Source organism: Ceratotherium simum, chromosome 12 (genome assembly GCF_057802395.1).
Source record: "Ceratotherium simum simum isolate JZ-2026a chromosome 12, ASM5780239v1, whole genome shotgun sequence".
Classification (NCBI taxonomy): domain Eukaryota; kingdom Metazoa; phylum Chordata; class Mammalia; order Perissodactyla; family Rhinocerotidae; genus Ceratotherium; species Ceratotherium simum.
This window is the reverse complement of record NC_141911.1, coordinates 12994099-13020257: the sequence shown is the minus strand read 5'-3', so window position 1 is coordinate 13020257 and position 26159 is coordinate 12994099. Positions and strand designations below refer to the sequence as shown.

At 34.6% G+C, this 26159-nt stretch overlaps 1 protein-coding gene across 2 annotated transcripts in view; it reads right to left on the bottom strand.

The window, feature by feature from the left end:
• Positions 1 to 7328: 7328 nt before the first annotated feature.
• Positions 7329 to 26159, bottom strand: part of GLRA3 (glycine receptor alpha 3) — a 177604-nt gene continuing 158773 nt past the window's right edge. Inside the window, exons 8-10 of one of the 2 annotated variants that reach the window (XM_004433505.3) lie at positions 25059 to 25202; positions 22711 to 22755; positions 7329 to 7607 (exon numbers count right to left, since the gene is read on the bottom strand). In XM_004433505.3, coding sequence (XP_004433562.2) covers positions 7329 to 7607; positions 22711 to 22755; positions 25059 to 25202 — 468 coding nt within the window. The remainder of the gene's footprint in view (positions 7608 to 22710; positions 22756 to 25058; positions 25203 to 26159) is intronic. The other variant, XM_014789869.2, reaches the window with a different exon arrangement.

Below are 26159 nucleotides of genomic sequence, written 5' to 3'. Positions count from 1 at the left end.
CATTGCATAATTCATAGAGTTGAAAGCGAAGGAGTGCAAAATTATTCAAGCATATTCAAATACAGCCTTACAGCTGAATCCTTTCCTGGCCTTTAACCCACAGCTCCTTACCTCTTCATTTACATTAACAGCCAGGCTGGATAATGTGTATTTAAGTGGGGTTGCCTGAAGGCACCTTTGCTAAAAACAACTATTAAAATAAAACAATTAATTCATTTACATTTTTATTATAGCTTTAAAAATATGAATTGTTTGGCTGATAGTTTTTTAAAAATTTCTGTTACTTTGTAAGGTTTTATATAATATCTTCATATCATGAAATACATTTTAAAATAATTTAAAATTATTGCTAAGTTACAGGAAGATATTTAAAGTTACTGTAAATAATTTATATAGATATTTTTATCAATTTCTATTTATCTAAATAGACAATTTTATATTTCATTATTTTATAAACCCCAAAATTATTGTTTTTTTATAAACCCCAAAATTATCGTTTAACACTTAAAGTACATTTCTGTATGGCTTAAAGAATAAAGCTAATGATAAGGGGTTGAAAAAGGGTATTGACTGATAGCGCACACACAGGCAGCAGATAGGAAAAAATATATGACGCGCTACTTTAAGGGAATGGAGTAGACTTATTTGGAATTTATGAAGTAAAAGTCATTTCTTGATGAAGATAAACTTTTTTTTATCACTTAGAGCGACATCATATTGGAAGAGGCTGCCTTCCGAGTAATGGGCTACCCACTGCTCTAAGAGTTTTAGGAGAATGTGGATGATTTTGTACCAGGAATGTAATGGTGAAGATTCTGACATTGGAGGGAAGCTGAACTGAAACACCTCAAGGGTTTATTTTTCATTCTAAGGATACACATGGGAGACAGTTAAAACGAATTTGAAGAAAGAAAGAATTATAAAACTTTCAAAGTTAAATCGAGTCTTCTTAGAAGAATAGGTTTATGTATGTTCACATCAACTGTTCTCACTTGTGGAACTTGTCAATAATCCAGAATTTCATGTCTTACTCCAAACACACTGAATTCAGCACCTACAATAGGGCCAGGTATGTAGACGGTGCTTGATGAATATTTGTTTAACCAATGATTGAATCATAATCTCCCATGCTGAACACCAGTGTGTATATATTTTTAAAAACACGTAAGGAATTCTGATGTACAGCCAGGGATCAGAATCATTATTTTTTGTGTAATATTCCACCACCTTTAAAATTCTTTTCTTCTTTTGCTTATGTATAAACCATAAAAAATACTGAGAAAATTGCCTAAGACACTATGAAATCATCCAATATTACTAGTTATTAGTAGCTGTCTTTGGAAGAACTGGTTGACAACTATTTAGTCGTTCTTCAAAGACAGTCCAAGTAGTGTTTTAGAATTCTATTGGTGATAGTTGGAGAAAAATGTGATCCTTATAACTTTGTTCATGTGCTGTTGAGGCAAAATATTATGGTTTCATAATTAAGAGATGGCCAAATCAGATGACTACACTGCTCATATTTCCCACTGGAAATCATTTATATTGCAAAACAAACCACAGTATTATAGACCACTTCCTTTGCATTCCCAATTTGAAGGAATTTATCCCATTAACGACGTATAATTATATGTACCCGTGTATGCATGAATGTGTAAGAGAAGGAAAAGAAAAGAGATGAAGACAGCATTAAGATAGAAAGTGTAGGAAAAACAAACAAACAAAAAGAGTAAGAGGATCCTAGCTACTAGCTCGGGATTTCTTTATCATTTGGCCTGATTTCTGGGAGAAGCATGTCCAGAATATTTTCCCTCCCCTAATTATTTTCAAAACCTAGGGAGTTATATTTTATGCATGAGCTCTAAGCATGAAAAATATTCATCACTTTACTTTTTAAGTAATTAGAATAGCAACTGTCTCCCTATGGAAGTTCACTGTCTAATATCAGTAGCTTTGAAAGAGAAATGGGAACTGAGATAAGAGTTTAATTTTAAAGTTAATTAAATTAATACAATTTATGGTGTACATTGCTTATTTATTCATGAAGAGTTTATATAAAAATGAGAATAAAATGTGATTGCTATATTTATCATTATTTATAGTACATGAACAAGAAAATAAAAACCAACATATCTGCTAAAGAAGTCACCTCTCAGAAAGGAATAAAAGTGCAACCGGTGCTATGGGTATTTTATTTGCATTCAATGAAGAGGGAACTTGTGTGTCCATACACACTGTATTTTCTAAAATATTGTATTAAAAAGCACCATATTGTCTTATAGCCACAAGCTGTAATTCTTCTTACCATTTTTAGCATTACTTTAAAATGTCAAAGTGATGAGGTGATAAACTTCAAGGTCTAAAATATGTCATGGAAACTAGAGCAAGTACCTGTGTGCTTAGGTAAAAGTTATTCTTCAGGGATCATTGAGATGGACATGATTATTCCTGCACTGCTCTGATTGGCATTGTGACTCCAAATAGAGGATGTAGTAAGGAATTATAAAGGCATCGTGGAGAACAAGACTCAGTTGTCATTATATTCAAAATTTCAGTCTTTTATAGAATTCTAATCTTCTTGGCTGTAACTTTCCACTGCCCATTATACAGATAAGTTCACCTAAGAAAGTGGTCTTGTCAAAGTTATTTGAAAAACTGCACCAGAAAGTCCTTCAATTTTGCTTCAGCAGATTACATAATGTTGGGTATAGTTTTAAGAGATATTGAAATTTGACACAAAAAATTGCGCGGTTTTTGCAACTAAATTCTTCTCTGAAATGCACATGAAGCTAGCAACTGACAATGTAAGTTAAGTTTATAGTCTCTCAGCGTGGATTGTGCTAAAGTTTCAATATCTCTATAACAGCGTGTAACTCAGTCCAGAAGCCAAGGATAGGCAATGAAATTATCTAGTTCAAAAATTGAATACCCAAATTAACAAGCAAATGTAGTTATCATAATTGTGCTTAATAGGTGAGTATAATTCAAAAGACAAGCTTGCAATTATAAAGATGTAAAAAATATTCTCTGAGTCACTAAGACAATTCCTGACTAACCCCCTCAGTGAACTAAGATAATTATTAGTTTATAGGTTATACTTCCATTGATTATATTTGTCTTGAATAGACTGTTAAAATTAAAATGCCTTGTGGGGAGAAACTATATTTATTCTTTTAATGTGTTTTAATCAAGTCCATTATTTTATATCTTTGCCTTGTCAGCATCACTGAACACTGATGGTCTATATATAAATTTATGCTATATACTTGGAATGGCTTGCCTTTCTTTCTGCATCAATCCAGATGAGAAATACAGATGGCTTGTGCTGATAAATTTTGAGAGTTTTTTATCTATGTTGCAAAGTACGTGAAATTTATTTTGGAGTAGGAGACATGACCTCAAAGATTGTTAATGAATGATTGGTCTAAGGACTGTGGCGCATTTTCATTCTCAGAGCACTCTAAATTGTTCCTAGGGGACACCTGTGAATTTCAGTATTGCCAATTTTCTACTTTTAATACTGAGAGTATTTTCTACTTTTAATATTGGCAAGTCCCGTATTCCCTCAAGTCCATTTCATGGAATGTCTACTTTATAGATGAGAGGAAAATTTAGCCGCCAATATAATATTCAGTGCTCTGAAATGACCAGCAGGTTGAGGTTTATAATGTTAAGAATTGAAAAGTATATTTTTAAAAATAGGAGAAAAACATTTAGAAAAGGGAATGTATGATATAGAAGATACACCTATTTTTCTCATAACTGTTTAAGTTGCACAGAATGCTAAAGTAGTTAACAACTTGCTCTCTTCTGTTAAACATGTTGGCTTCTTCTTTCTTGTTTTTTTTAAAATAAAATTTACATTATCTTCCATACGATACTGGGAATTCATAAACCTAGTGTATGTATTCATATTTTAGGGATATATAGATTTTAAATCATTTATAATTCAAAATTAAGGTAAAGGTTATTAGAACATGTCCATAGAATAGGAATTGATTATAGAATAAGATAAGTAGTCATAACGATCCCTAAATACAGCAACTGGAAGTTGGATGGGCTCTCCAGGTGAGTAACTATCATGGAGAAAGATCTGGAAGGTTGGAGAAATTTTAAAGACCCTTGGCTGTCTTGCTTCTACAGTTTCTTTCTGGATTCTATTTTAAGTAGTAAAGAAAGTTCTAGGTCCCACTATAGTTGAACTCCAATTCTAATGGTTGGGAAAGAAATAGAAGAATGGCATGTATATGCTAAGGTACAAGGTTTCCTAAAAATTCATATACTAGGGAACCATATATTTCAATGGTTGAGATAAGTAATTATAAAAAAAGGGAAATAAACTGCATATACAAAAATTACAAACTTTCTAATGTGGCTATTTCAAAATACTTCAGCATATCCATGTTAGAATTCCAACTTACATGTGGGTAGTTAGTGCATATGCACACATTTTTATTTTCTCACCATTAATAGTTTTTTGGTTGGTTTAATTTGAAATATTAGGGTTTGACACAGGGCATATTGAGGCAAATACTACTGTGGGATCCTAGCTACAATGTAGTTTTCCAGTTTTACAGGGTCATTAGAGGGGACCCTATAAAATTCCTGTGAACATTTTGGATTCAGCCATATTTGCCTTGTGACTGTTGCCATATGAGTGAAGGCTGTCAGAGTATTTTCTTAGTGTAGTAAGATAATGATAAGTATATACAGCTAAGCAAAGTATACTACTTTTGAGATACAGAGACTTCTACCATACCAACTCCCCTGCTGACAAGTTGTCTCATGGCTAGTATTTTTACATTCGATGTTTCAGATTTAAAAAAGAGACATTTTTAATGTTCTCAAATGTGAAAACAAGTAATGTCTGTGAATTTCTTTTGGGACATAAGTCCATTATATTTCTGTTTGCTTTTGGCAGATTTCACTTAATTTAAGCAATGATGGAGAACTTTTGAAATAAGACGTACGAAGTATAGAAAAACATACTCAAGTATTTCAGAGACATAGTGAGATGATGTGGTTTATCATTACTTCAAACCGCCCAGCTTATCCTCAGAGAACACAAACAACATATCTTGCCGTAATCTATCTTTAGCACAAGAATATATTTCCTTGGTTTTGGTTCATACACACCAAATGAAGAAACATATGTTTAACTTTTGGGTTCTCAGTTCTCAAAATAAGTAAAGTAGATAATAATAACTTCTTTCAGTTGTGGCATTTGCACTTAATGCCAAACATAATGATTTTTTTCCTAATAGTGTTTTAAATTACTCATAAAGAAGGAGAATTTGGTTTTTTACTAACAAAAATTGCTGAACATACATTATTTTTTTATTTGTTATTTAAGTTATTTAAGTTATTTATTAAAGTTATTTAAAAAGAAATACATTTGGATAGACCAAAGTTCAATAACATTGAGAAATTTTTAGCTTTTATTTATTTTTTGTAAGGAAGATCAACCCTGAGCTAACATCTACCAATCCTCCTCTCTTTTTGCTGAAGAAGACTGGCCCTGGGCTAACAACCATGCCCATCTTCCTCTACTTTATATGGGACGCCGCCACAGCCTGGCCTGACAAAGCGGTGCGTTGGTACGCGCCCGGGATCTGAACCTGTGAACTCTGGGCGTCACAGCAGAGCACGCGCACTTAACTCCTACACCACCAGGCCAGCCCGGAGAAATTTTTAGCTTTTAATGGCAGTTCTTGCTTTTGGTTTGAGAGTGGTTATGGGTCAGAAAATAGTACTATCTGGTTCTGGACCTGGTTTATTTTTCCCTCAAATCTGAGTTAATCGCTTTCTTAATGTTTAAACACTTCTCTGTCAATAATTTGGTACACGGAGTTTCCATTGAGCAAATATGACCAATAATCAAATATGTCTAAAAAGCATTCTAGAGCTTTTTAAAAATACAACATTAATGATAAAAATAATGCAAAAAATAACAAAACAAAAAAAATCAGAGTCTGGATCAATTTAACTAAGAGCTCTATCATATATTTGAATTGATTACACTGCACAAAATGAGTTAATGCCCTACTGTGGGGGAAATAATTCCATGGGGTTGCTGATACGTTTTAAGTAAAATTTTATTTAAAATTATTCACATCTAGTGAATGGCTTATATATTGAAATCATTAATTCAGAAATATAAAAACAATCAATCTTCGCTTTACAGAAACGACTTAGTCATATAATTTAGAATTAAAATCTTCCCTCCTTACATTTGGAGCTAGGAGTTTGAATTCATATATGTTGATGGGAAACTGTTCTTATTTAAAAATCTTTTCATAAATCCATTTTGTTTTCATTAAATTTGTTTTTATCAAAGTGTAAATACTATAATCCCATTGACTTTTAAAGTCTCATTCTAAGCTAAAATATAAAAGTCTTACTGAATTTCATTTAATTATATCAAAACATTAAACGTAATTACATACAGACAATTAAGCAGCTATTAAATATCTAACAAAACAAGGATGCTGGCTTGAATCTTTCAGTGTTTGGCAATAATTAAAAATACATAGCTATAACACTTATTTAAAAACAATAATGTTGTTTTCAGTATTTCCACCTTCATTCATAGAGATATAAAGTTAAGAAAAGTAGATTTTTCATATAATATGATCTCTTAAGCCATTTGTTTTAAATTTACAAAGAGGGAAATTTAGTATTCTAAACAATTAAATTTAGTATCTAAACAATAAACATTTTTTATTTTAATCTTCTAATTTGAAATTATTTTTGTTACTACCTAAGCTGGTCTGATAGTATTTGTATGTACAATCCTCTATTACTGTTGAATGAGTTTCACTGAATTAATTGATTATTTTTTATTTTGTAACTACAGTATAAGAAAATATTTTAAAGCCCCAAACTACTAATTTTTTTCTCTTCAACATTTCCCCTTTTTCCTTTTATAAAGCTTATTGTGCAAATTTTACTTTTGTAAGATTTAATATCATTGAATTAAAAATCAAGGAATTCCAAAGTAGTTTTCACATGTACTATTATGTGGTATGTAAAATACGAACACATTGGCAGTAATACTTCCACTTATATGATTTACTGTGAGAGAACAGATAATTTTAAATTAATATGAAATAGAATCCCCATAACATATATATTTTCTCTCCATTAAAAGAATCTTAATCTGCCTCATGACTTTGCATAGCAAATCATAATAATACCTTTCCATGTGCCATTTTAATACAATGGTCATCATTGGTACACCACCCACACGTACATACACACACATACACATCCGTGGCAAAGGAACTTTCTTTTGAGTTGACCATTTGCACTTGCATGTCCCCAGAGACTTAATCTTGTTGCTGATGAATATCCTCATGCCTAAGAATTTTATAGATAACCCAGTAAAAAATATTAAAAATCAAAAAGGCTAATGGGAAGCAGGCTCGGGAGATGGTGTCAATCTTCTTGGCCCGGTCGATGAAGACTTTTTTCATTTCGTCAGGACTTTTCCGCATTACCTGGACACGATGGTTTGGGCCCTTTGGGGTCACACCGTCCTTTGCTTGCAGACATGGTCCCATTCCATAGGCTGTAAAGCTGAATCGATTTTCCCTTACCTCATCATCCTGTCATAAGAAAAACATAGGAAAACACTTTAGTCATGGAATAGAGCATATATAACAGGCATTTCAGAATCATAACAAGCTTTATCATGATAAATGTTAACATTATTATAATGAAAAGATAACTGAAGCATGTAAAGATGAGTTGCTTTTTTTCCTGTTCAAGTTTTATTGATTTATGCTGCATCATATAGATATGTCCATTAAGAAATATGAAACTCTCAAATGATATGTTTTAATGGAAAAACTAAACATTCTGGTATTGTCTACATATTGCTAAAATATCTAAATAATTTTATTTATTTATTTTTTCCCCCCAAAGCCCCAGTAGATTGTTGTTATGTCATAGATGCACATCCTTCTAGCTGCTGTATGTGGGACGTGGCCTCAGCATGGCCGGAGAAGCGGTGCATCGGTGCGCGCCGGGGATCCGAACCCCGGGCCGCCAGCAGCGGAGTGCGTGCACTTAACCGCTAAGCCACGGGGCAGGCCCTAAAATATCTAAATAAATTGATCAAGAAAAAAATTATTGGGATATGTTATATATGTTCATGTCCTAGATTTTTTTACATTATGTGTCTAAGTGGGTAAATATATGATGTCAAAGGGGAAAATATCAGGATTGTTGATGGAATTTTTCTTCTGTTTGGAGGCAAACTTTTTAATGCTTGTTTCCTACAATTTTACATTACTTCATTGGAAAATACAGTCTAGCTCAACAACACTGCTTGGTTTTTGCTACCCTCACTTAATGCTACGTCTATGTTTCCATTTGGAGGACTGTAAGATAGTCACATATTCTAGTTTATATACAATTACTTTTCAGGTACATTGATTTAGTTTAAACTATGAATGTAATTTGGCAGAGGTTTATTTCATGTTAAAGAAAATTATAACTTATGTTCTAAAAAGTATTGTTACTTTTCTCTTAAATGTTGCAAATTGAAGAGAATCCTCCATGTATGTACATGAAAAGAAAACCAATATTTAAAGTAAAAATTATTTAATAAACATATGATAAATGAAATGTATTCATGATAGGAAAATATGGTACATGTATTTAATAATTTATAATGAAATTCACTCATGAATAATTTAATTTAATGCATTTATTTAGAATGTAACAGTATACTGCTGCCAATTAATTGGATTTTTTTGCTACTAAAATTGAAAGTTTAAAAGATGACATTTTATGAAGTTATTATAGCTCTCCTTTTAAGAAAGTAATTTTTAATAGTAACATAGGTAAAGTAACTAATTGACTCAAACTCTTGAAAAATTATTTTTCGTCTGTGAAAGTAGAGGCTCAATGAACAGTGTATTACAAAATATGAAGGTGAAAAATAGAAATTAAAATGGATTCTAAAAATGAGAAGATGATCAAAGTTGATGTAATAATGTATAAAATAGTTTTGGTGGGAATTATGAAGTAAGGCAATTCCACCTGAAAAACAAAAACATATAATTATTGGAAAATATCTCAACTGTAAGGTATATAAGCAATTGAATTTTGAGGAAACAAGTCTGAAATAAAAGCTGATGATCCAAATTACGTGTAACTACTGTTGTAATCTTGCAAAAATCGGAAATTGATTATTCAGTAGTCCTTACTAAAAATGTTAATTTATATTGACTTTTTTAGCTTCCATGGAAATTTTAAGGTTAAATTATTGTTTGCTTTGAAATTTCTATATTTTGAAAAAAAGTGGATATACTATGAATTAAACTGTTCTTATGTAAGTGCTGAAATAGCATCCTTATAATTTAGTAAATCATGCTGGTATTTGCATTCCAGAAGGAAAACATAGGTCACTTGGGTAATTTGGACAATTTTTGTGTGCAAGCCAGCTGAAGGCTGAAGTATAAAGTAGTAATTACATTAGCCCATGTATTCAAAAAATCCATCTCAAAATAGGACAAAAGATAACTCCCCAATGAGCGTTTACAATGAGGTGTTGACCTATTAGTTGAACCAACTGAGAGACTGATTACAAAAATGCTAAGATTTTGGGATTCTAGCTGCTGTGTTTAGTAAAGTAGAACGCATTGACTACATTGTTTTTTGCAGTTTTATTGAGAAATAATGGACATACATCACTGAATAAGTTTACGGTGTACAGCATGATGGTTTGACTTAACATATATTGTGAAATGATTGCCACAATAGGTTTAGTTAACGTCCATCATCTAATATAGATACAGTAAAAAGAAAAGAAAAAAATTTCTCCTTGTGATGAGAGCCCTTAGGATTTAGTCTCTTAACAACTTTCCTATATACCATACAGCCATGTTAGCAATAGTCATCATGTTGTACTTTACATCCGTAGTACTTGTTTATCTTATAACTGGAAGTTTGTACCTTTTAATCATCTTCCTTCATTGACTACATTTATAACCATTTGTTCTGGAGAACTTATTATTTTCAAACCGTTGGAGACCCCAGCTGCTCATCTCAAAATAGAGACAATCCTTTTAAGATTTAACATATTTAGTGAACAACTGTATTTTTCTCAACTGTATCTTTCCACATAACTGACTGTGAGTAAAGGGTTAACATCAGGCCTGGGCTGTTTCAGGACTGCTGAGACTGACTTCTGATCCCTCCAGCATCATTTCCTTGAAAACAATAGAGTTAAGCTAAATGGGGAATGTGGAGTTTGCTTCATTTACAGTGAAGGCCAGCGCCTGCAGTGCTGTGCAGTAGCCTGAGGCCTATGGCCTACGTGACCGTGACCGTGACCGGATGGTCTACAAGTCTGTGGGAAAAGAAGGCTGTGGCTTCTCTGTGTTGAGGTGATCATATATGCTTGGACTTTTGTTTGTGGCAGCTGTATCGACATGCCCACGTGGGAGAGGGGCAAAAGAAGCTGTACTCTCACTGCCGGGCCCCCTGATGAGATGAAGATGCTGTCTCCAATGTGTCGCCTGCCTCACATGCTCCTGGAGGACTGAGTAAATGTTATATTAGTTAAAGCCTATTGTGTCTGGAGGGTCTGATTGACAATTTGAACCCAAAATCTCAGCGGTGGTGACAAGCTGACCTGGCTTTTGGATCATTTCAGACTCAATACTGCCAAGGGTTCTGGGAGGGAGTTCTGATGAGAACGTGATACCTGCCCTGGCTATGAGATAGCAAAAGCTCTGTGGAAAATAACTGGGGATAAACTTTACTGTTGGAATGTGGATGACACAGACTCATCCTTTGTTGAATTGGCAGATGAGTGAATAGTGAGATAAAACTGAGGGGAAAGATGTCAAGATTCAATTAATTCCTTGTCTCCTGTTAATTGATTATCCACGAGAACTAAAACCACTTGGCGGAAGTAGAAATGAGAGCAAGTAAAGCAAGCAGCTTCATGGCCTGTGCTCAAGATGAAAACAAAGTCCAGCTGGGACTTGGAAGGACATTGTACTTAATCTTGAGTCACTTCTCCACAACCCCAGGCCAATGACACTGGAAACTAGTGACTACTGTGCAGCCCTGTCCAAAAGAAATATAATGAGAGCCACAAATGAAAGCCATGTGTATTACTTTAAATTTAGATTTTACATTAGCTACATTTCAGCAAGTTAAAAGAAACAGGCAAAATTAATTTTAGTTTTTTAACTCGATATGTTCTAAATTTACTCAAAGTAAAAATTAAGGAGATATTTTACATTCTGTGTTTCATACTAAGTCCTCGAAATCAGTGTATATTTTAACACACCTCAATTCAGACTATATGTCTAGCGCTCAATAGCCACACGTGGCTTGTAGCTATCGTATTGGATAAAGCAGTTGTAATATAAAGGAACTGGGTCTTTTTCCTGAAAAGTACCAGCAGATATGTGGACAATCCGTGCTTTCCAGGATCTTTAGGTTAATTGACAGGAGCTGATAATTTTTTTTCCTGCTGCAGCATGAAAAGCAATGTTTGGTGTGAATGCCAACTCCTAACTTGCTGCAGCATTGCTGCTCAGGAATTACTGGCAGGTGTGTAATCAATGACCCTTTTGGAGCGGGTGAAGCCTGGGGTGGTGTGAATCTATGCTGAGAAGGGAAGCTGCCTGGTTGTCTCACGGCTGTGAAATGGAGCGGCCCTTTAGAAGAAGTAGCTACGTGAAGGGAAATAGCAAAGCTGGGCTGCCATATGATAATTAAAAAGCAGCCTAACCAAACCATATCCTCTGACCTAAACTCTGGTAGACGTGTGATTAGGGGAGTCCTTCAGGCGTGAGTTCTCCATGTGGCTCTCCTTTGGGAAGGCAGGAGGGTATATATGATTCATGGCTACATTTGCTCTCGTAGCTGCCATGCTGGGTTTCACTGATGGGAGAAATATCTGGGCTATTCAGAAGAAAGCTCATGGCCAGAGGTAAATCTATAAACTCTCTTTAGGTGGCTTTTAAGATACAGAAGGAAAATTGACAGGATTCCTATGAAAAACTTCCTGGCACATTATCACCAGCTGGGAGTAAGGAAATCTGTTCCAGTTCCGGCAGCTGCTTCCCTTGAGGAACCCTGTTAAATCTGCTGCTTTCATCTCAGAAGTTAAATCCAGTGATACCAATGGGGAATGGAAACAAAAGACACTGATACCGGTTGCTGAATTTACTCCATCCGTTAAGGCAGTTGAAACAAAGAAGACCAACTTGAAGGCCAGGATCTCTTTGCCCAATTCTGAATGGGGTTCCAAAGCCATGCTATGGTTAAAGTTGAATGGTTGGGGGTGGTGAACACAGCTTTTTAGGATTACTGGATGCCAGTGCACAATGTATGGTAATACTGCTGAGGAACAAGAATGAAATGTTAAGAGCAAAAGAGAAGCTGGCAGGATAGAGAAGGAGCCATAGTAATGCTGTGGTAGTAGGTATCATGGTCATAGTGAAAACTGCAGATAGGAAAATAAGGGACTAAAATATATCCAGTAGGTGGCATCACCTTTGGCTAAATGTATACTTGGAAAAGAGGTGACGCCAGAATGAAGGATATTGCCATTTCTGGCTTGAGCCTAATCTTGGGCAGTTGTTCCTTAGCCTAGTTGCAGTTGGATGTACTATAAAATGGGGGCCCTTAGAATTGACTAAACCTTCCTCTGTAGTAACTATTAAACAGTACAAGATTTCGGGCTGGCCCCGTAGCTTGGTGGTTAAGTGTGAGCGCTCCGATGCTGGTGGCCTGGGTTCGGATCCCGGGCGCGCACCGAGGCACCGCTTCTCCGTCCGTCCTGAGGCCAAGTCCCACATACAGCAACTAGAGGGATGTGCAGCTATGACATACAACTATCTACTGGGGCTTTGGGGGGAAAAAATAAATAAATAAAATCTTTAAACAGTACAAGATTTCAGGAAGATAAAAGAAACTCTCAGCTCCAATTAAGGAAATGGTGGAAGCAGGGGTGCTAGTCCCTTATTAATTTTCTCTAGAATAGCTCTGTCTGGCCTGTGATAAAACTAAATGGGTTCTGCAGGCTGACTGCTGAACACTTGGCTTCACTAAAGAAGTCCCCCAACAGCCTCCACCATGATGGACATGGTGGGAACTGTTCAGGACTTTCAGAAGGACAAAGGAGGCTGGTATACTTGGATAGAGTTAAACTTTCCTTCTAATCCCAACCTAAAAACAAAAGTCAAACACTGTGTGGTGTAGACCCAGTTAAGGAAACCTGAATTCTCCAGCATATTGTCCCACCTGGTTGGAAACAGTTTGGTCCAGATCACTGTCAAAAATTAAGTTGGTTAATGATGCATGATAGTTTCCCTCTCCGAGGAGAAAGTCAAGGGAGAGTTTGGAAACTGCAGTGGCATATGTGACTAGGTAGAAGTGGCTAACTAATCCAGCTAAAATTCAGAGCCCAGCCCCATCAGTCTAGTTTCTGGAAATAACCTGGGCAAACCACTAGAGACAATTCCCAAACAATAAATGACAAACTTCTATCTCTTCTGGATCCTACTCTGAGAAAAATAGTTTGTAGCACTGTTTGAAATCCAGCAGATACATTTTGGATTTCTGTTGGCCACACTGTATAAAGTGACTGGAAGACAGACTGAATTTGAAAGGGGAACAAAGATAAACTATGAGAGATTGGAGATAGGTAATAGCCCAAGCTGTCTCTCTGACACCTTAAAATTCATGGACTGTAGGTATCAGCTACTAAAACACATGTAGACTGGAGTTTCTGGATAAAGCTCAACAGTAGCACCCAAGGTGGCTGCTAGGATTCTATATTAGAAAACTCTGTGATGCTGTGAGCAGCTATAATCTATGTGAATGACAGCTGCTGGTATTATTTTGTGCTATGGTAGAAACAGGCCCTCACACTGAAGGAATCTGAAGGGCATCTGACTATATTTAGGCCTAGGATGTCTACCACGTCATGGGTAATGTCAAAAAGCCATTCCAATCTAAATTCTCTAATAAAATAAAAATGATATACTCAGGAACAAGCTAAGGAGAGTAACTTGGGCGAAGTACCTCATATCCATGAAAACGTAGCCTATCTGACAACAGACCAGTGATGGAATCTCTGGTTGAGATACCCAGAGTGGTATGAATGTCATAATTCTCATCCCACTGAGGCAAAACAGGTCACCTGGTTCACTAATGGAAACTCTCATACCTGCAGTAGAATGAGCAACTGCAGTTGAAGAAAGCAAGGTAAGTCTACCCAATGGGCTGACTTGAGAATCAGTATATGTGGCACTTGCAAAAGAATCAGTTCTTGCTCTCACAGCAATATCTGGATATTCAAAGATTCCTGGGCCCTAGCCTTGCTTTTTGGTCAGGCAAATGGGCCCTTGTTAAATGGACAATTAAGAACACCCCAGAGTAAGAGATGCAATTTCTTCTAGAAATTCCAAGGTAGAATTAAATTAGGTCATGTAATCCCTGCTTAGTTGTTGGCTCAGAAGGGGACTAGAGTGCCAAGGCAGATGTCTTGGACAGGTCATGGATGTAGCCATGGTGGTGTCCAGGCCATGCAGCAATGGACAAAACTATGACATATTCCTCTGTGGCCCAATGAAGCCATTGATATGGTGAGAACTTGTCCTGGATATTAACAAGAGACAAAATTGCTTGAAAATTGCCTTTGGGTAATTTCCTCTCCCAAGGACAAATGCTAACACACAGTTGGCAGATGGAATACTTAGGGTCTTTGGCCCTGGCTTCTGAAGGATTGAATGGATTTTGGCAGAAATAGACAGCTAGCCCATCTTGGGCTTTGTTTACAAAGTAACAGAAGCCACAGCTGAAAATTCTATTAATGGCTTGGAACAAGTCATTTTTATATCAGTTTAGGCCCCTGGACTAGATCTCACTGGAGAAAGGAACACATGTAAAGATTGCCAGTGTATAAAATGGCCTAAGAGCACAGCATAATAAGGGCATATCATATCCCATCCATCCACAGATCAGTGGTTTAAAATAGAAATTGGAATGAGCAATTAAAAGCATCTATTGTTGGGGGCCGGCCTGGTGGCATAGCGGTTGGTTTGCACACTCTGCTTTGGCGGCTCGGGGTTCACTGGTTTGGATCCTGGGCACGGACCAACGCACTGCTCATCAGGCCATGCTGTGGCAGCGCCCCATGTAAAGTAGAGGAAGATGGGCATGGGTGTTAGCCCAGGGCCAATCTTCCTCAGCAAAAAGCAGAGGATTGGCAACGGATGTTAGCTCAGGGCTAATGTTCCTCACAAACAAACCAAAAAAACAAAAAAAAATTATTGTTAAAGATAGAATGACAAGGACGTGAAGAGCTGGCTAGTTCACTGGAAGAGTGTGTAGACCATGTGGGTTTGAGTGATAGTAAGGAGGAATGCCTTTACAAAGGTGTCTGGTTTCTAGTGGTGAAAATGTGGGGGGTGGAGGGCAATGTTGTGACACAACTCTGTCTTTCCCACCTCACAGGTTTTTCTTTTGTGTTACCTGATATGATGGTTCTGGGTCCACAATTGCATTTGCATTTTTTAGCTGAAGGGATCATTGCTGCTTATGATGCTATATATTTTTCTTTAAACTAGAAAGACATTCATGCCCTCTGTGAGCAAGCTGACAAAAAGTCCTGTGCTTGAGTAGCTGCGAGGCCTCCCAATTAGATGAAGATACTTTATCTGCTCTCCTGCCTTTTATCCTTCTATAAAGTTAAGTAAATGACATATGAGATTAAAGCTTACTTCTGTCTTGTAAGTATGATTGCCTCCTCAATCCTGGAATCAAAGCTATGGTGCTGTACTGAACAAAAGCTACTTCACATTTGGATATTGGTTTTAATAGAAAATGACACATGTGAACAATTTAAACTTAATCATCTTCACATAGCCTCGGTCCATCATAAAAGCTAGCAACAACGTGTAAAATGACCATCATTCTATGCGCATGCAGTGATGATAGTCTAGGCGAGGGCAGTGTTTCTCATACTGTGGTCCACGTAACACCCACCTCGGAATCACTGGGAGGGATTGCTGAGATCCAGTTTTCTGGATCTCAGTTGCAGAGATTGGTGCTCATTAGCATTTAGGTTGTCGCAGTAATCTGCCTTTCCAACAAGCTCTCTAGGAGATTATAATGCAGTCAAGCTGTAGAAACAAGTTTCCAAGAAGCACAACGCAGCTCTCCTAGTCTGCTTAAACTCATAGTGATGGAACATTTTTTGAATTCCTCTAACACTTTCTAATTTACATTTTAAGTGGCAGTTTATGAAAACATACTCCGTAATAACTCGTGTTTTTTGTCGTTAGAGATGTGGAGTCGATTCCGACTCTCAGTGACCCTGTGGACAGCAGAGCGGAACCCTGCCTGGTCTTTTTGTGCCATCCTTTCACCTTCTGGTGCTGTATCAGACAATGCTCCTCCGCTATTCATAGGGGTTTCAAGGCCAATTTTTTTGTAAGTGGGTGTCCAGGTCCTTCTTCCTAGTCTATCTTCGTCTGGAAGCTCTGCTGAAACATGTCCACTATGGGTGACCCTGCTGGTATTTTAAAAACCTGTGGCATAGCTTTCAGCATCACAGTAACACGCAGCTGAGCTGCCACAGTATGACATGCGACAGAAGGGTGGTGTGGTTCCCTGACTGGTAACGAACCAGAGCCATGGCAGTGAGAGTGCTGAATCTTCACCAGCAGACCGTCGGAGCTGGCTGACTTTTGTGTTAGTATTGAACTATTATTTTATTTTTAACTAATTCCTGTTTTTAAGTAAGGCTGTTTCTAGGTAAGGCTATATCTATCTATATGACCTGTATTTTTATCCATTTTTAAATTTATTACAGGATCTAGGCATATCTTAGGAAATAGACTTCAAATAATTTTGTTATATAGTGTGATTTAGTGCATTATTGTTTTCAAATGGAATATAATTTCACTAACAAATATATCACCAATGGCTTTCCTATTAGTTTTGGAGTTGAAGAAATATAAACTTTTAATTTTAATATAAACGTTTCCCTCATTAAAATGTCTTGTTCAAATATTTATTTCCTGGCAATGGTAATAGAAAACAAGGTGTTGAGGAACACTTATGTTCTAAAAAATGAAAATAAATTGGATATTTGCATTATAAAAAATATGTGTGTGCTACAGGAAATAGTTTTCAAATATTTTACATAGTCACAAATATGTTAGATAGTCCAAATTTAAAATCTGACTCAAGATTGACATTCAAAACATAAACGTTTTATTACAGTTAAGCAATTCCATGGCTTCATCATTTATTGCCAGGAGTGTGGATAGTCTTAATTACGTAACTGTCTGATTCTTGGTTTCTTATTCCAGGAAAAGAAGATTATAGCACTATCTAGCAGGTTTTTTTAAGGTGACGGAAAATATATAAAACACCTGATAAGGTACTCAGATTGTTGCTCTTGTACCACCAATATTTTGTTTGTTATAATTGTATTATGGAAATTGCAAAGTACACAATATGAAAGAAAAATGCTAATAACAACTTGTATCATTTTACTATTAGATATTTTAAATCCACAGAAACTAAACTAGCACTAAGGTGCTATGTAAAATAGACCTACCTGGTTGCTTACTCCTCCGGTGGCCTTGTACTTGTGTACTTTTCACTAAAAATTAACCAACAGTGTAAAAGGAAAAGGATCACTTCACTACTCTAGGCCTCACTGTCTTATTGTTACAATAGAGAGATTTTGCTATATGACTGCTGGGATTCTTTGCAAATCTAATTTCTTCAATCAAAGAGTGTTTAGTGTTGTAGATATGGTCCATGAAACAGCATGAGATGAGGCACGTGGAGTCTTCTCACTTTTTCAGAAACAAGATCTCAGTGCTATTGGACCAGACTCCAATCTGCACCCCAGGTAGTTAGAGGAAGAGAGAGAGCAAGGACCCCGAGACTCAAAAAGGTCATGTGATTTTTTTTAAATGATTGGTCTATTGGGATTTCTTTGAAGGGCTACATTTAATAATTTTAAGTATGGATGAAGTTTTTCTAATAGCTCACCATTAATATTAGATTACTATATTAGAAGGTGCATTAAATTATTTTATGACTAAAACAATTTCTCTGCTTTTTAAAACTCAGTCATAAAATTATCCTGTGTTTATGCAGGTTTAGTTGAGCAGTGATATTCTTTATTCCAGTTAGCAATCAAATATTTCTTCGAGATAATTCAATTTTCTGGAGACATCTTCAGCTGGAGTTTCTAATGGACTAACGGCTAAAAAAGCAATGTGTTTAGACAAACATTTAAAACTTTTGACTCAGACACTATGTGTTAGCAAATATTTAATGTTCATAAAATTAAGGCACTTAACAACTCAAAACATAGGCAATAATACAGGTTAAATAGAATTAACTAAAAATGAGCTAAAGAATACGGCTGATTAAAAAAGTAAAATCAAAGAAATAGCTTAATTTACCCACAAGTAAATCCTCTTAATATGCTTCAAGCAAGTTAGGATAGGCAATGAAGAATGTAAAAAAACCCATTTAGTTAGTATACAATTCTTCCTATAGGAGGACCTGTTTTCACTAATTTGGAAATGAGAAAAATGTTTCAGTAATTAAGCATCAATACCATATTGTGAAACATTCTAAGTGCTTTTTCATTTTATTTAGAGAATTATGCCAAAGACTGACTCATGTAACATGCATGCTATAACTAGAAAAATTAGAGATAGAAAATCCAAAGATAGATATAGTCATTCAGTTGAACTGCTTCTTTTCTATCATCACACATAACATATTAACATACATATGAGATAAGATTTAATTTCCTGTCCTTAAAAATGATCCTCCCCCCAAAAATTCTTATTTGGGTGTGGGTATGGCGAAGGCATGAAGATTGCTAGTGAGTGGTAATGAAACATTAAGCATCTAAGACAGCATGAGTGATGATTAATTATGTGAATTGCTGTGAGATATAACAGCATTAAATATGTTATTTTCATCCTAATGTTTCTCCCTTAGTAGGTTCCTCTGGGGTGTTCTTTATTCAATCAAGATGTTAAGTAAATTATCTCAAAGGTCTTTCTGTTTAAATAATTTTCTGTAACTTTTAATTGCCGAATAGGAAAATGACAGAGAAAGGAAAAGTGAACTGCTATTAATTTCCATTTACATGATTTCCAAGTGTGTGGATTTCGGAAAAAAATTACTAATAATCATAAGAATGGCTTATTTTTGTTGGGAAAAATCACCTTCACTTGCAAAATTCTGAGGTAAGATGAAACATGTAAATGAATTAAAAAATTGTTTTTCTAAAATAAATATCAGCCTAAAATAAAATATTCGGTTTAATACATCTGTATACATTTCTATACCATTTAAAAATGGAAGGCTTAAAAAGAATGCAATTATAGATGAGGTCAAAAATATTTTATAGCTGCAAGTCAATGTCAACATAAAATTCTTTGAAATCTAGCTCCCAGAAGAACCTTGCATTTATTAGAGGTGACATGAATTAGTTATAAATTAGCCAGGTTTATGCTTGGCATATTGAATTTAGATTCAGAAATAGCTTGGAGATTATTGAATGGTAAAATGTAGGCTTAAAAAGATGAATGTTTTAGCTGAAATATTATGAAAATGTTATACATATATCTTAGATCATTGATGAGAAATCAATGAAATAATTTTGAAAAATATCTACATATCTATTTATAGCATAATGTGCTAGATTCTTTCAGTGCCAACTCATAATTATGGAGTGACATAAGATAATATATTACAATAGACAGCATATATAAAAAGCAGTATATCAATTTTAGTTAACTTGGAAATGGAAGTCACTATAATGCATGTGACATTAGATTAAGTAGAGATTAAATTACTCTATTGAATATTATTTCCTTAAACAAATATTTCATTGGGGATATAGCTCTAAGAAATAGCTGTGGTTAATATAAACTCTAATTTTTTGTTTGCAAGGAATAATTAAATTTTTACAATTTTTGTTTTATTTGAAAGGATGAAATTTCTAACTCCTGTATACCGGTTATTCAAAAAGAATTTAGTTTGAAATCATTGGAAAATTACTTTTCCTCAAGTATGTATCAAAGAAATTTATGCATTGAAAGAATACCTTATATTCTAGATTATAGTATAAACTGACCTGGAATGAAAACTTTATTAAATAATTTAGTGTATATGGGTGCCAGATTGCTTTCAACTGTGGAATCTCATCCCTTCAGCCAAAATAGTATGCATGTATGTTTGTATTTGTCCTAAGACTATAAAGCTGACAAAATGTACAGGGCAGAAAAATAAATTATTTGGTATTCTTAGAAGTTATACTGAGGTGTTTTTTTTTTAAGACAGTATATAAATATATAAGCAAATAAAATAATTATAAGGTTTTGTACAGATAGTCAAAATGCAGTCAGTGATATTTTTATTAAAAAAGAGATAACCATCGTGCCTAGCAAGGTGAAATTTTGTCACTATTTCTCAAATCTAGAATTAATGGCCCATTCTTATTTCACTTGTGTATATAAATATTGATTAATATACAATAAGAAGTAGGAATATACTGTGTGAATGTGTATTCTCTCAGCAAACCATTGCATCATTACATTGCAATGCAGAAGAAGCTACATGAAATGCACTAAAGCAATTCCATATCATCCATATCTCTCAACAAATAACATGTGTTCAAAACTATTTTGGTATGTCTTTAAAACCCTCCAGGACTAAAGTAATGACATCATACATGGGAAGAGCAGCTTCTAATCAAAATACTTTCATATCATGCACACACCTACACACACGCAGCACTGGGGATAAGCATCTATGACAAGGTGCGGTGGGTAATCAGCACACAGCAGGCTATGACAGTGTGGGGTGGGGAAATTTAGATACAGGAGCAAACTTGTATTCCTTCACAACAGACAAAAGGTTCTCTCACACCTTAAGAGGAAAAAGTAAGGTGTAAAATATCATATGCAATGCCTAAGCCAATGCTGAACCAGGTTAGAACTTTCCTAGGAATAATATTTACATCAATGTAAGGTTCTTTGTTGTGACAAACTTTCTGTAATGATTTACTTTGCCTACTCTGCCAGATTAGAGTGCTAAGAAACACTCAGGAAACCAGTACTCATGAAAATAAAGTACGTTGGGTCAACATTTAGACTCATTTTGATTATGTTGATTTAAAGATTTAGATTGCTCAGACTGTTTCTAAGCAAAATACATAGTTTTTAAAAAATGATGAATTCAGTTGGCCCAGAGAGTTATTAGGTTGAGGAAAAGAGTTTTCAAAAAGTCAAAATGATCAACCCCAAATTTGCATGATGATTAGAATATTATAAAAATAAATGGGGTGTATATAATTTCTAATAAATTAATTTGTGTTACCATGTCATTTCTTTTTTTAAAATAAGTACTGACTTTTGGTGAGGTAAACTTGACTTTTCATCAAAGTTCTTTTTGCATTGTTTTGTAAAGCAATTTTTAATTAAATATATATCTTTTATACTAAAGCTCCTATAAGCACTAACTGTTTAGTTATTGGAAATTTAAATATATTCCTCTCCCAAAGAGGCTACTAAATGTGATTATGCAAATTCAATGCAATTAAAACAATTTTAAATTTACAGTTAAGATAATCAAGTAAAAATAATTGAATTATGTGAAATTTTTTTTTTCAGGGATGACAAATGAAGAAGTGGCTAATTATGTTGGGAACAAATATTCAACTTTAGTAAAAAGAAAAATAGTTGAGTGATCATATATTATAATGTAAGAAAACTTATAAGTGCTTTAAAATAATACTAGGTCTAGATATCTGCTACTTCAATATTTATCTAACATCATGTCTTTTGTCTATTCATCTAACATTGTGTCTATTCTTAACTGAGGTGTGCAGTGGAATTATTTGGGGAGGTATTTTTAAGTACACTTTATCCCAGAAGTTTTAGTTTAGTAGACTGAACTGTTTGTATGTGATTTCCCAGGTTAAATTCTGGCCTTGGTCTGTTTAAATCCAATCATTGAGTGCTACATTATGGGCCACCAAGTCAAGCCACCAACATGCTCTATAGTAGCTTACCTTTCTAAATATTCAGCCATGATACTTGGACAGGTGTTCCTGCGATCTCTTTTTAACCAAACATTTTAAAGAATGCCACTATCAAAGGCAAAATCATTCATTTACCATAAAGAATCTCAACATATCTTAACTTTAAGAACGAATCCTAAAGATAGATAGGCTAGACAAAATATTTTATTTTGCCTTATTTTTAGGTCTCTATTTTCTGGCAAGAGGACCTGCTTTGAGAACGTGTTTGTATAAATAAATTTCCCATTTATTTTGAAACTAATTTTGTCAAAGCATATGATTATTTCTTCTATGGAGACTATTAGAAGACATATGTGATATTTCTGTCTAAAAGATATTTAAACGTCATTTTGACTGATCAAATAACTCATTAATAAGATGAAGGATAATATTTAAATATACTTTTACTGATGAGGGAAGACAAATGGAGTTGTTAGAAAGAGAGTATCCTTCTTAGCTGAAGGGGAGGATGGCGGTTGTTTGGCTTTAAATATGCAAGGGGCTGTGTTTCCCCACCAAACACTGCCTGGGTGCAGAATATGCTGTCTGCTTTTTTACTGATGACCACATTCCTCTACTTAGAGTTAAGAAAATGAATTTACCGTGTCTGAGAAACGGTAAAACTTCTCCAATGCAAAAGCTTCTGTCTGTAGGAAGGTAAAGTGGACCAGGAGGGATTGAGAAACCAGAGAATCAAGTCATATATGATTAAATATAATTGCACAATTGGTTTTAATTGCACATATCACTTTAACATACATATGTATCAATTAATAGATTTTCACATATGCAAGGTATCCACCCCCAAAGTATGAAATGAACTAAAAAAAACCCCAAAACCTATTTCCCTGCACTAAATCTTAATTACAATATTTACTCCCTGAATATTTCAACTAGAGATTAAAAAACAATAAGATATTACTATTTTTTGCATTTCTACATTTTCCTAGAGTGTAAATCACTAGAAAAATTAATCTTGCTGTCTTTCTGTGAGCTAAAGAATAATGGTGTCAAATATTTTTATCTTGATACTCTTGTAGGTGGTAACACTGAATAAAGAGCTGCTTTGGTAAGGGTAATTTTATAAAAAGGAAGAACCAGAATTGAGCATCTAAACTTGTAGTCTACTATGTTATCCATTGGATACTGTGACTGTTGGATGTGTGGTGGGTGTAGGAAATGTCCGAGCTCTCAGCCCCTATGTGGATACCACATAGATAATATTTCTCATTTCTAGTGTTTGCAACACATGGTTGATACATTCTGAATCATATAGGAAGGAGAAAGGTAGAGAAATGGAAAATAAAAGTGAAAAAGCAAACCAAAATGAGAGGAGGAAATAAATATTACCTTACTTCTGATTAATGATATTAAAAGGAAAAATTGTCTTTATCAGTCATTAATGGGAAAGAAAGAAAAGAGCTTCACCCCTGTGATACAGAACTTTTTGTCTTGTGTTTTGTGTCTTGTGTGTCTTGTGTTTCAGGCAGTGCCAGGTATCATGAGAGAAAGGGGGAGCAAGTAGGCAGTAAGGAGGGAGAAAGAAGCAGAGGAAAGAGAGAGAGAGGGAGAGTAAGAAAGAAAGAGGAAAGTATAAGGAAACCAATAGACCGGGGTGTGGTGTGGGGAAGGAGATAAAGAAAAGTTACCTCCCTATCAAAATATGTTTCAACATACAAATGATATACTTTTATTTTTGTAACAATTTGATCAAATTCAAGCTCTAGCATTGTTTTTTGTTCAACGTATTACTCAGAGTATCGCAAGGCTGATGTTCGTTCCATGCTCTTGTGAATTGGGTATTTATTGGAGCACGTGATGATTCTGGGAAGTAAATTAGACATGATGTCACTGCTTTAGAATACATCTAATGTAAGTAGGCTCAGCGCTGAGAGATCATGGCTTAGTGCTTTAAAAAAAAGTTTTATGAATACATAAATTGCAGTCAGTAATTCAGAAACTATAAGGAATCTTTAAAAAAATTAAATCCTTTCAAAATCCTTAAAATGGACACTATATGAACCAGATTATTATTTTTAAGATTTGAGTATGTTTTGACTTAAATGATTCACTATATTGGATTCTGGCCACAATTTCTGCTGTTGTATACAACTTTGATATTTCTCTATTGCTTACGAGTCCATTTGCTTTTAAAATGTCAGTTGGCACATTCACATCAAAAGATGTAAACTCATAGATATGCCAGTCAATAGAAACTCTCCCTTACAGAAAAGGAAGGGAGGTTGATCAAAACTGTGTGCATGTAAAGAAAGATGACATTACAAGTCTAAATAGAGGGGAACAAACCCATTCTGTACATCCAAATCCAATCAGGAGATTACTTCTACAACTTCCTGTGGTCTCCCAAAGATGTTCTAAATAAAATTTCTTCTGGTTTCATTTAACAGGTGACAGCAAGGCAAAAATAGCACCTTATTGTGTTTCCCATGGGGATTCCGAAGAAATGTCTTAAAAATATGAAAGTATGCATAAAAAAGAGACCACATAGTTTTACACGAACATTATACTATTAACAAATAGGTAATATTTGATGAAAAGAATTAAAATAATCATGTCTATAAAAGGACAACTTTAATCTTTCTATTTGATGACTTATGTCAAGTAAAATCACCAGAAACACTGCAAGTGGGAAGTGATATATTTTGTTAATTGAAGCAAAAAATGGTGTTGTTCCAGGAAGTACATTAGAAGGAAGCTGATAAAGCTCTCATGTCAACAGATACAGTCTGTAAAGTATAGGTAGATGTCACCATTTTCTCCCTGAAGCTATTTTTGACAAGTTAAGTTTCAGTTCGACAAAACAAAAGGAATATCATATCATTTAGTCCCCAGTCTCCATTTCCTCCCTGTACACCCTTATCAAATATAACAAATTCACTTTCCAGTGAAAATCAGTATCCCAGCAAACCCAACCCATTTAATCGCTTACCTTATTCTTTCTCTTTCGTCGAAATCTCAGAAGTTCTTTGTGTTGTCTTGATACAAAATTTACAGCTGCATATTCCAGAAGTGCTGAAAACACAAAAAGGAGGCATACTGCCATCCAAATGTCAATAGCTTTGACATATGAAACCTAGCCGAGAAAGAGAGAGAGGGAGGGAGAAAATTGACTTGTATTGTTATTCCCATTGAGAAAAAAACAATGTCTGATTCTAAATTATACCATTTATATATTAGCTTGAAAAAAAAAAGGAAAATGACTCCAATATTTTTTTACTTAATAAGAATTTTTCAGAAATTAATTTTGCAAGTTTTATATGTTAGTTGAATATTAAAACTTGTGTATTTTTGCCAAAATTGTTTTTCAAATGAGGGACTGGCCCAAACATGTGAAAGAAAAAATAAGATGAAATGTAATTTTACCTTCAAGGTAATATAGTATAATGCTTGAAAAGTATGAAGTAACATTGAAATATAGATAATGCTATTAACCTTTTAGTTCCATATTTTCTTCATTAAAAATGTTTACTATTTTGAAATAATTTTAACCTTATAGACATGTTGCATGAATAGTAAAAAGAACTTCCAAGTTCCCTAGTTGTAAACATTTGGTCACATTTGTCTATCCATATATCTATGTTTATATCTGTATCTATATGTTTTTCTCCCTGAACTATTCGAGCGCAATTTGCACACATGATGCCCCAGTACTCCTAAATGTATACGTGTATTTTCTAAAAAAAAAAGGACACTCTCCTACATAACCCTAGCACCCCCAACAAAATCAGGAAATTAACATTGATAAAATACTGTCATCTAATCCTAAAACCCCATTCCAATTTCACCAATTGTTCTAATAATGCCCTTTTTAGCAGAAAAACATTTTTTTCTTCCAGTCCAGGATTTAACCTAGAATTATGTGTTGCATTTTGTCATCATATCTCTTTAGTCTTCAATGTGGAACATTTGCTCGGTCTTTCCTTATCTTTTGTGACCTTGATATTTTGGATAAATGCAGACCAATTATTTTTTGAGCGTCCCTTGCTTTGGTTTATCTGATATTTCCATATTTTAGACTCAGGTCATGGGA